We start from the raw sequence: 12512 nt of genomic DNA on the forward strand, positions 1-12512 counted from the left end.
AGCTATTTGTACCATTTACATTCATTAGAACCACATAACTGGAAGGAAGCTATTCAGGCATATATAGTGTTGCCTTGAGGATTAAATGAGATAATATGGATGTAAAGCCTGTATAGAATAAAAGCTTGATAAGTAATGGCTACTACTATTACATGCTCTTAGATTGCAGTCATTTTTGTGGAGGTCTTAGTTCTACTTTCAATTTTAAGGTCCCCAGCAGCAAGGATTCACAATGTACTCATCTCACTTCTTTGGTAAAGAGGCAATTACAATTATATGCTATACAGAATAAAGAAAATAAAAGTCCAGTCTTAAAAACGAATGAAATTCTGACATGTACTATAACTAATGGGTGAACCTAAAGATGTTATGCTAAGTGAAATAAAGCAAACACAAAAGGACAAATATTGTATGATTCCACTTATATGAGGTACCTACAGTAGTCAAATTCATAGAGACAGAAAGCAGAATAGTGGTTTCCAGGGGGCTAGAGAAGGGAATGGGGAGTTATTGTTTAATGGGTACAGAGTTTCAGTTTCAGAAGATGGAAAAGTTCTGGAGGTGGCTAGTGGTGATGGCTCCACAATATTGTGCATGTACTTACCACTAAACTATACATACAAAAATTGTTAAAATGGTAAATTGTATGTTATGTATATTTTACCAAAATAATTAGAAAGTCAGTTTTCTTACTTTCCTTTCCCCAAAAGATCTCAGAACAAGGCAAGGACATCTGTTCTTATCACTTCTATTCAACACTGCTGAGAATCCCAGCCAATGCTATAAGGCAAGAAATAAAAAAGACTTACGGATTAGAAAGACAGAAGTAAACTATCTTTGATTTGACATGATCACAAACACTGAAAATTGTAAAGAATCCTCAAAAACCCTACTAGAACTATTAAATGAATTTAGGAAGACTGTAGAGGATACAATGTCATATGGCAGGCTGCATTTGCAAAAAAAAAAAAAAAAACCACAGCAATATTTGTGGTGCCACATGTTCTTCTTCTTCCATAACTTTGCCCCCCCCCACCCCCACCCACCACAGCCATCCCACCGCTAAGAAGTAGAATCTAACCATCAATCCCTCGTGACCCTGGATACTTAGCTGTTTTAAGACACTAAGCTTTCCAAGTGGGGAAAGCAGGGGTAGTTGGGGGGAATGAACTGGGAGATTCAGATTGCCATATATACATTACTAATAAGAAAAAAAATCAAATTGTACACTTTAAATATATGCAGTTTATAAAAACAAAAGACACTAAGCTTTACAGTAATCTGTTATGCACGATACCACAGTAACTGGACAGGTTAATATGTAAAAATCAGTTGTATTTCTATATATTAATAAAAAGAATTGAAAGATAAAATTAAAACATAAATTATAGTAACACTGACACATTTAGGAAAACATTTAACAAAATATATGCAAGACTGCTGAGGTAGGTAGAATTACAGGATGATCCCAATGTCCTTTGCCCTTACAAAATCTGAGTGTTGACAGAACACATGACTATGATACGACATCATTCCTACAGTTATATTATGTTATATGGTAAAAGGAAGATTATTGGATGGACCTAATCTATTCACAAGAGCCTTTTAAAAGCGGAGAATTTTCTTCAGTTAGTAGCAAAAGAGAAAGCAGAGGCTGAAAAAGTGAAAAGGTTTCTGTGCTAGTTTGGAGATGGAGGGAGTTATGTGCAAAGGACCTGAGAGCAACTTCTAAGAGCTGAGAAGTGACCCCCCCAGCCTGCAGCCAGCAAGAAAAAAAGGACTTAAGTCCTATAACCACAAGGAACAGGACTGTGCCAGCAACCTGAATGATCCTGGAATCAGATTCGCCTGCAGAGGCTTCAGAGGAGAATCCAAAGCAGGTGACACCTTGATTTTTGATCTTGTGAGACCCTAAGCAGCTGAGCCTACCTGGATTTTCAACCTACAGAACTGTGAGATAATAAATGAGGTTAGTTTAAAGTCTCTAAGTTTATGTCAGTTTGTTATATAATGATAGAAACTGAAATATACTGCAAAGGAACAAGAGAGAAGTTTTGGGGGGTAAAAATATTCTAAATATTGATTGTGATTACAATAATGATTACATGAGTATATATACTCATTAAAACTCAAACAACTGTATACTTAAAATAGATGCATTTTGGACTTCCCTGGTGGCGCAGTGATTAAGAATCCACCTGCCAATGCAGGGGAAACAGAATCAATCGATCTCCGGGCCAGGAAGATCCCACATGCCTTGGAGCACCTAAGCCCGTGCGCCACAACTACTGACCCTGTGCTCTAGAGCCCGTGAGCCACAACTGTTGAGCCTATGAGCCACAACTATTGAGCACATGAGCCACAACTACTGAAGCCCATGCTCCTAGAGCCCATGCTCCGCAACAAGAGAAGCCACGGCAATGAGAAGCCAGTGCATAGCAATAAAAGAGTAGCCCCCGCTCTGCCACTAGATAAAGCTGCATGCAGCAACGAAGACCCAATACAGCCAAGAAAAAAAAATAAAAACAGATGCATTTTATTGTATATTAATTATACCTTAATAAGGTGACTTAAAAATAGTTGGTTTAAGTTTTCTCCTTATACCTCTTATCACCCTATACACTATCCCATAAGTAGTTTTGTGTACTCTTGGCTTCAATAACCCTCATTTATTGTTTTAAAAAAATTTTAAATTGAAGTATAGCTGATTTACAATATTATATTAGTTTCAGGTGTACAACACAGTGATTCAATATTTTTATAGATTATACTCCATTTAAAGATATTATAAAATAATGGCCATATTTCCCAGTGATGTACAATATATTCTCATTGCTTACTTACTTTATACATAGTAGTTTGTATCTCTTAATCCCATGCCCCTGTCTGGTCTCTTTCCCCTTCCCTCTACCCATTGGTAACCACTAGTTTGTTCTTTATATCTGTGAGTCTGTTTCTGGTTGTTTTGCTTTATTTTTTCAATTGAAGATACTTGATTTACAATGTTGTGTTAGTTTCTGGTGTATAGCAAAGTGATTCACATATATATATATATACACACACACACACACATATAAAAATATAGTTCCCTGTGCTATGCAGTAGGACCTTGTTTATCTTTTTAATATATAGTAGTTTGCATCTGTTAATCCCAAACTCCTAACTTATCCCTCCCACCCTTATTTCCCCTTTGGTCACCATAAATTTGTTTTCTATGTCTGTGAGTCTGCTTCTGTTTTTAAATAAGTTCATTTGTATCATTTTTTAGATTCCACATATGTGATATCACATTACATTTGTTTTTCTCTTACTTCACTTAGTATGATAATCTCTAGATCCATTCATTTTGTTGCAAATGGTATTATTTCATTCTTTTTAATGGCTGAGTAGTATTCCATTGTATATATGTACTGCATCTTCTTTATCCATTCATCTGTTGATGGACGTAAAGGTTGCTTTCATGTCTTGGCTATTGTAAATAGTGCTGCTGTGAACAATGGAGTGCCTGTATCTTTTTGAATTATGGTTTTCTCCACATATATGCCCAGATGTGGGATTGCTGGATCATACAGTAACTCTATTTTCAATTTTTTAAGGAACCTCCAAACTGTTTTCCATAGTGGTTGCAACCAATTTTACAGCCCCACTAACAGTATAGGAAGGTTCCTTTTTCTCCACACCCTCTCTAGCATTTATTGTTTGTGGACTTTTTAATGATGGCCGTTTTGACTGGTGTGAAGTAATATTGTAGTTTTGATTTGCATTTCTCTAATAATTAGCAATGTTGAGCACCTTTTCACGTGCCTACCGGCCACCTGTATGTCTTCTTCAGAGAAATGTCCGGTTCGGTCTTTTGCCCATTTTTGTGATTGGGTTATTTGGTTATTTTTGTTATTGAGTTGTATGAGTTAGTATATTTTAGAAAGTAAGCCTTTGTCAGTCACATCATTTGCAAATATTTTCTCCCAGTCCATAGGCTGTCTTTTTGTTTTGTTTATGGTTTCCTTTGCTGTGCAAAAGGTTATAAGTTTGATTAGGTCCCATTTGCTTATTTTTACTTTTATTTCTATTGCCTTGGGAGACTGACCTAAAAAACACTGCTACCATTTATGTCAGAGAACGTTTTGCCTATGTTCTCTTCTAGGAGTTTTATGGTGTCCTGTCTTATATTTAACTCTTTAAGCCATCTTGAGTTTATTTTTGTGTATGGTGTTGAGGGAGTGTTCTAACTTCACTGATTTACATGCGGCTGTGCAGCTTTCCCAGCACCACTTGCTGAAGAGACTATCTTTTCTTCACTGAATATTCTTGCCACCTTTGTAGAAGATTAATTGACCATAGGTGTGTGGGTTTATTCTGTTCCATTGATCCATATGTCTGTTTTGGTATCAATATCACACTGTTCTGATTACTTGTGTTTTGTTATATATTCATTTTACTTTATTTTTTTAGATTTCATATGTAAGCGACAACATACAGTATTTGTCATTCTCTGACTTATTTCACTAAGCACAATACCCTCTAGGTCCATCCATACTAAAAATGGGCAGAATTTCATTCTTTTTTTTATGGCTGAGTAATATTCCATTGTTTATACCACATCTTTTTTACCCATTTGTCTGCTGATGAACACTTAGGTTGGTCCCATGTCTTGGATACTGTAAATAATGTTGTTGTGAACACAGGGGTGCATGTATCATTTCAAATTAGTGTTTTTGTTTTCTTCGGATATATACTCAGCAGTGGAATTGCTGGATCATATAGTAGTTCTATTTTTAGTTTGTTGCAGAAGCTGCATACTATTTTCCACAGTGGCTGCACCGATTTACATTCCCACTAACAGTGTACTAGAGCCCCTTTTCCTCTACATCCTTGTTATTTGTAGACTTTTTGATGATAGCCATTTTGACAGGTGTGAGGTGATATCTCACGGTGGATTTGATTTGCATTTCTCTGATAATCAGCAATGTTGGGCATTTTTTCATGTGGTTGTTGGCCATCTGTATATCTTCTATAGAAAAATGTCTATTCAGATTTTCTGCCTATCCCCATCTTTTAATTGGATTGTTTGTTTGTTTGTTTGTTTTTTTTACACTGTTGTATGAGCTGTTTATATATTTTGGATATTTACCCTTTATTGGTCATATCATTTGCAAATATTTTCTCCCATTTAGTAGGTTGTCCTTTTGTTTTGTCCATGGTTTCCTTTGCTGCACAAAGCTTTTAAGTTTAATTAGATCCTATTTGTTTATTTTGTTTCTTTTGCCTTAGGAAACAGATTCAAAAAAATATTACTAAGATTTATGTGAAAGAGTATTCTGCCTATGTTCTCTTCTAGGAGTTTTACATTTTCAGGTCTTACATTTAGGTTTTTAAATCATTTTGAGTTTATTTTTGTATATTGTGTGAGAAAATCCTCTAATTTCATCTTTTACATGTAGCTGCCTAGTTTTCTCAATACCACTTATTGAAGAAATTATTTTTTCTCCATTATATATTCTTACCTCCTTTGAGATAGATTAATTGACTATAAGTGTGTGGGTTTACTTCTGGGCTCTCTGTTCTGTTCCACTGATCTATGTGTCTGTTTTTGCACCAGCATCATGCTGTGCTGACTACTGTAGCTTTGTAGAATAGTCTGAAGTGAGGGAGCATGATACCTCTAGCTTTATTCTTTTTTCTCAGAATTGCTTTTGTCCCTCAATTATTGTTGACTCTCCAGCCCAAGACATCCAATTAAGCTCTCAAGTCAGAATACTCAATTTCCTGTTGGTCCTCTCCACCAGAGGATTTGAGCAGTACATTATCATGATCTGATTTACATTTTTAAGAGATTACTTTGAAAAAATCTAGCATGAAGATCAGCTAGGTAAAGCTTAGAATTCTATTAAAAGAACCCTGTCTTAGAACAGTTGTTTCCAAATTATATTTCTAGGAACCCTAGTATTCAGCATAACGCCTCAGGAACTAAGGGAAAGAAGTAGAGGATGACATATACAAGTATGGGTAATGGGGCCTACACAAAGTGGAAAGAGGCTCACAGGTTTTAACCAAACAGCTTCCCTTTTATCTGCTTTATATATAAGGATTCCATGTAGGAGTTTGTAGCAGTTGTTCAACTACTAAAAATATTTAAAAATCATTGCTTTAGAAGTTTGGTAAAAATGGGCAAGAAGCATCCTAATTTTTTGTGTCAAAGGGAGCCAACCATAATATAAACAATATAGCAGGGGAAAGGATCTATCACCTCATATTCCATATACCCTTTAGGGGCTGCTCTAGAGAATTATAACCTTATTGTTTCTGTTAGTATGGCTCGTATGACTCATGTCCAATCGATCTCTGTATCACCATGCCTATCACCAAATATACACTCAAATATTTGCTGAGTTTACACACAAACAATGTTAAAAGGTATAATAAAAAGTGCTGTAACACAATCTGGCCCTCTTTGGTAAAGCTGCTAATAAACACCACTCCTATGGATATTTCCTTAAGAAATTCTTGCATAAATACAACAAGAGACACAAACAAGAATGTTGATAGCAGCATTGTTTATAAGAGTAAAACCAAAACAACTAAACTTTCCGTTAAGAAAATGGCTAAGTAATTTATGATATATAGGCAATGAAATACTAAATAGCAAAATGGTAATTAATAAAGTTAAAAATCCATATTGATGAATTTCAACAAATACAATATTCAGTGGGGAAAAAAGCAAGTTGCAGAAAACTACAGGGTACAATACCATCTCAGACAGTACAATATATTGTCAGAGTAGTGGTTACAATGTGGTGGATGGGAGGGATGTTTTAGGAGTAGTCACACAGGAGGCTTCTATTTTACTACAGTGTTTCATTCCTGAGTGGTGAGTTAATGGGTATTCATTTACTTTTTCTTTGAATGTATTTATATATTTAGAAAATTTTATATATGGTTTTAAAAGTTTTATACAAGGGTCAGCAACTAGGGCCTGTGGGCCAAATCCAGCCTGGTGCTTATTTTTATAAACAAAGTTTTACTGGAACACAGCCATTCCTTTGTTTACATATTGTCAATGACTGTCCTACAACATCAGAGTTGAGTGGTTGTGACAGAGAAGCCTAAAATATTTACTGTTAGGCCCTTTACAGAAAATGTTTGCCAATCTTGTTCAATTTCAGTGCAAATGAAGAAGCAATTAATTCTGAAATAATACGAATACAATCATGGTTATGGTTATTGGGGGAAATGATCAGCAGTGTTATTGATAGCCAAGGTAACGGAGGATAGGAGGAAAACAAGCAAAAACTAAATAAGCTTTAGACCACTACTATCCAACAGAACTTTCTGTGATGATGGTAATATTCTATATCTGCACTGTTCAATATGGTAGCCATTACCTACGTTGCTTTTGAGCACTTGAAATGTGGCTATAGTGTCTGAAGAACAGAATTTAAAATTTTACTCATATTTATTTTAAATAGTCACATGTGGGCTTCCTAGGTGGCGCAGCAGTTGAGAATCCACCTGCCAATGCAGGAGACACGGGTTCGATCCCTGCTCCAGGAAGATCACACATGCTGTGGAGCAACTTAGCCCATGCGCCACAACTATTGAGCCTGCACTTTAGAGCCTGTGAGCCACAACTATTGGGCCCATGTGCTGCAACTACTGAAGCCCACGCGCCTAGAGCCCGTGCTCCGCAACAAGAGAAGCCATGGCAATGAGGAGCCCACACACCAAAACGAAGAGTAGCCCCCACTCACCACAACTAAAAAGAAGAAAGCCCGCGCACAGCAAAAAAAGAACCTAACACAGCCAATAAAATAAATAAATAATTTATTTAAAAAAAAAAAGTCACATGTACCTAAGGACTACTGTATTTGACAGTGCAGCTGTTGTCAGCAGTTGTCACCTGAAACCTAGGAGGGGGTGCTTATTCAAGGGAACAATGGGAAACAAAGAATTGCCTCTAGTTTAGAAAGTTTCAGTCACTGAAGGGAAGGCAAACATATGGATAATTATTAGGGCAAGGTTACATATAGATTTGAGAGTCATACATTATTAATAAAAACCAAATAATAAAAGCCAAATAATTACTCTCTCCAAGGAAGAGTATGTAAAGTAAGAGAAGAAGAGAGTGAATCTTGAGATTTGGGGATTTCCATGTTAATTTGTTACGGGAACAAACATTACTAGATGAATCAGAAATACAACAGCTAGGAGACGGGAGGGAAACCAGAAGAGTTTCAACTTAAAATGAAGAAGATGAGAGTTAAAAATCCTACATGAGAATGAAGAAGACTTTTGGAATAATTAGTGCTTTAGCCAGAAAACCCTTAAAAATAAGAGAGTTGGATACTAATAATGACTTTCTCTTCATTTAACCAAGACAAATGTCTGTAAAAGATATGCCATATTATCATATTTTCTATATTTCTGTCACATATAAAGATGTTCATCTTTTACTACTTTGCCCAGTTATCAACTAGTCCTGATATGTTTAGCTTCCACTAAATATTTGTCTAGAAATAGGATACTAGTATTAAGCTTTTCAAAAAGTCTTCCATTAGATTGGCATTTGTTCCCTTTTCTACTATGATGCATTATACTTCATCTTTCCTCATCCAAACCACTAAGAAAATATTCCACAAGCTTCTAGAAGTAAAAATATCAGTTTATATATTGCACAAGAATACACAACAAAAAAGGAAGTTTTGAGGAACAAACTATCTTATCTCCCAACAGACAGCTGAATTGCTTTCTATAGATTGGATGAAATCAGTTATCTGGTTTCCATGGCCTAGAAATAGTTGTTTGTTTGTTTGTTTGTCATTGTTGTTTTAGTTTGGAGTTCAAAAAAACCTGCCTGATAATATACAGACATAGAGAAATGTCCACTCTAATCAGTATCGTCATAAGGAATACAAAATATTCCTTGGGGAACCTGTCTAAATACTTTTATTTAGAAACTGACATGATCTTACTCTTTAGAATAATTAGAACAGGGAACAATTTGCAATTTTCAATTGTTAATTTTATTCTACAGTTCTCTCAGAATTTATGAAATTCACAGTATGCTACTGCTTATTATACTAAATTTTACTATCAAGGAGATCGGAATCGTATGTAGAAAAGAACACAGCATGAAATCTAGGAAAGAATACAGGGTATGAAGTTACAGAGTCCTTGATTTAAGTCCTGGCTATCATATATATCAACTGAACCTCACTGAGCCTCCACTGACCTATAAAATAGGGATAATGATATTTACCTCGAAAGATGTTATGAAAACTAAATGAAATAATGTATTTTAAGGTATCTAGACAGAGAACCTAACAATGTTAGACACCCAAACAGTTGTTCAGTTGTTCCACTCTCACTCCAAAGCATTCAAGGTCTCTTCTATGCTCTCCTCCTTCTCACCTCTAAAAAACAAAATTTATTTAAAACAGAATAACAGAATTTCTGTTATTTAACAGGACAACATACAACATGTACACCAAGTTCAAAATTAACAAAAATACTTCATTATCTCATCTGCTCCTCACAAAAGCCCAAGGAGATAAGATAGTGCAGGAATATCCCACATTTAACAAGGGAAGAGGAAATAAATCCAATAAGCTGGTATCATTTAAAGAGCTAATGGCACCAGCTCTGAAGGTAGAGAGACCTGCTACAGTTGAACCCAGGCTCTGTCACAGTTTCCACATTTGTAAAATGGGAATGACACATCCTGCGAGGATTAAAATGAGATTGTTCATTCATTCATTCATTCATTCATTCTTCAATATGTATTAATTTACAAACATTTAGCACATATTAGGAATCAAACACTGCACTAGGTAGCCAGAATGGAGTCTCAAATGATATAGGCACAATCACTGTCCTCATGGAATGTATGGTTAAGTGGGAGATAAGGCATTTATCACATAATCACACAGATACACGTAAAACTACAACCATGTTAAGTGCTTCAAAGATGAGATAAACCATTTTATGAGACCATCAGATTGGGTGGCAGTGTAACTGGGTTAAGGAGATCATGGAAGTCTTCCTCAGCAAACAGCACAAGAAAAGAGATCTGAAGAAATGAGCAAGGGGGCAAAGGAGGAGTTCTGACCAGCTCAAAAGGAGATATAAGGATACTGACATTACAGTTTCCCCTACAAATGGTCACCTTATAGTGAAGTTCAAAGTTGACAAGTCCTACCCACGGTCTAAAAAAGAGAGACTATGCAAGGAAAAGAAAACTTTAAAATAAATTCTATTATTGAGACCACCAGAATTAAAAAGAAGATAAAGCACAAAAACCTGTTATAAAAAAAGGAACATTCAGGGAACAAAAGGATATTAAAACCATGTTGAAAAAATTAAAAACTTAATAAAAGAGCTGAACTATAAAGCTGAAGAGGTCTCCCAGACAGTAGAGCATAATGAAAAAGGACAATGACAGAAAAAGAAACTTGAAGGACTAGGCCAGGAGATCTAACATCTCAATAAAGTAAGAGTTCCAAAAAGAGAAAACGAAAGGGAATAATTAAGAATCAAAGGACATGTTGAGAATATTTCATAAACTTCTAAAAAGAAAAAACACTAGATCGGATATGAATAATGAAGAATCAGATGGTTTGGAGTTCTCAATACCTACACAGGAAACAAGAAAACAAGAATTGTCCTCAACGTTTGAATAAAAATGATTTTTAACCTTTAATTCTATTCCCAAGTATGAGCACAGAAAAATGACATTTTCATAACATAGTATCTCAAAAAACTTACCACCCATGCCCACTCTCCAGAAAGTACTGGAGGATGTATTCCACCAAAGAACAAAGTAAACCAAGAAAAAAGAAGATGTAATACAGACAGCTGGAGATCCAACACAGGAAAGAGGCAAAGGAAGGTCCCAGAATAAATGCATTACACAGGACACAGAGGGTAATTAATCCAGATTAGAGGAGTGTAACACAAAAGACAAAACATAATGAGGGCTGTCATCACTAAGATCCTATCAACTGTTAATCCAAGAATAAAACATCCAAGAATATAAGGAAAAAATGGAATAATCAATTGTTTAAACCCCTGAGAAGGCAGGAGGGAATGAGATATAATCCAATGCTAAAGTGAAACAATCATCTTTAGGTAATGGGAACAACTCTGTTATTGAGACTCCTTGGAAGAGTCTTGAACATAGATGAAGCCTGTAATGGGACAATAATGAAGTTCCCTTTTATTTTCTCTGTAAATTAGGAAGAAAGACCACTTACTAAGTGTGAAAGAGAAGGGGTAAGTCTGAGATTTGAGGAGAAGGATAAAAGTTGAAAAAAATTGTTGAAAATAGTAGAGAAAGTCAACCAGGGAAATACAGTAGGGTATCTGAGCAGTGTTGAGGGTCCATTTGATTTTGGTTCCACATTAATTTATGATCATGAATCTGTTCTGTTGAAGTTTTCTTCAACAGTGCTTGGCTACTTAGATGCAGGTATAGAGAGAGCAGTTATATGGGCCCATCCAGAGTTGGGATTTGATTTCATTTCATTTATAGGCTAGTGTGTTATTTAAATAATGAACTATACATTCTAACCAGAATAAAGAAGAAAATGAGAAAGGATATTATGCCTAAAGTCATTAGGATAATGCCAGGATAATACCAAGCAATCAAAAAAAAAAAAAAAAAAAAGATAGCTATTATTACTACTAACCACGGTCCTCTGGCAGTTAAGTCATTTCATTATTCTAATTTGTAATCATCTCTATATATCTCTCTCTTTGACTAGATTGAGCTCTTTGAGGATAAGAAGGGTGTCTTGTTCATTTTTGCTTCTTCCCAAAGCCTAGCACAGTAGCTACCACACTATAAGTGACTATTAAATGTGCATGATGAAATCAATGACTCAAATCTCCTACTTTCAAGCTATTCACATAGAATTTTTTTTTTAGGGATTAAATTTTTTATTTATTTATTATTTTTTGGGGGGGTACACCAAGTTCAACCATCTGTTTTTATACACATATCCCCATATTCCCTCCCTCCCTCGACTCCCCCCCACCCTCCCTCGACTCCCCCCACCCTACCCGTCCCAGTTCTCTAAGGCATCTTCCATCCTCGAGTTGAACTCCCTTTGTTATACAGCAACTTCCCACTGGCTATCTATTTTACAGTTGGTAGTATATATATGTCTGTGCTACACTCTCACTTCATCTCAGCTTCCCTTTCACTCCCCGCCCCCCCAAACCTCGAGTTCTCCAGTCCACTCTCTGCATTTGCGTCCTTGTTCTTGTCTTGTCACTGGGTTCATCAGTACCCACATAGAATTTTAAAAACAGATTCTAGTTAAGGCATTATAACTTTAACAAAAATCCAGAAAATAGACCTTACCAAGACAGCCACTAAAGGGTCACTGTCAATTCAATGACAGAAACTTACTAAAGCAGCTAACAGCATGATTAATGGGAGTTATCCAATATTGCAGACTACGGAATTCGCATGAGGAAGAAAATGAATTAACACAACGTGAAAACTGAAAATA

At 35.8% G+C, this 12512-nt stretch overlaps 1 protein-coding gene across 7 annotated transcripts in view; it reads right to left on the reverse strand.

The window, feature by feature from the left end:
• Positions 1-12512, reverse strand: part of FCHSD2 (FCH and double SH3 domains 2) — a 291030-nt gene that overhangs the window by 116918 nt on the left and 161600 nt on the right. For 6 of the 7 annotated variants that reach the window (XM_057747584.1, XM_057747582.1, XM_057747579.1 and 3 more), the window contains one exon: positions 694-780. The exons of the other annotated variant lie outside the window; for it this stretch is intronic. In XM_057747584.1, coding sequence (XP_057603567.1) covers positions 694-780 — 87 coding nt within the window. The remainder of the gene's footprint in view (positions 1-693; positions 781-12512) is intronic. 7 annotated transcript variants of the gene reach the window in all.

This window comes from Hippopotamus amphibius, chromosome 9, assembly GCF_030028045.1.
Source record: "Hippopotamus amphibius kiboko isolate mHipAmp2 chromosome 9, mHipAmp2.hap2, whole genome shotgun sequence".
NCBI classification, from domain to species: Eukaryota; Metazoa; Chordata; class Mammalia; order Artiodactyla; family Hippopotamidae; genus Hippopotamus; species Hippopotamus amphibius.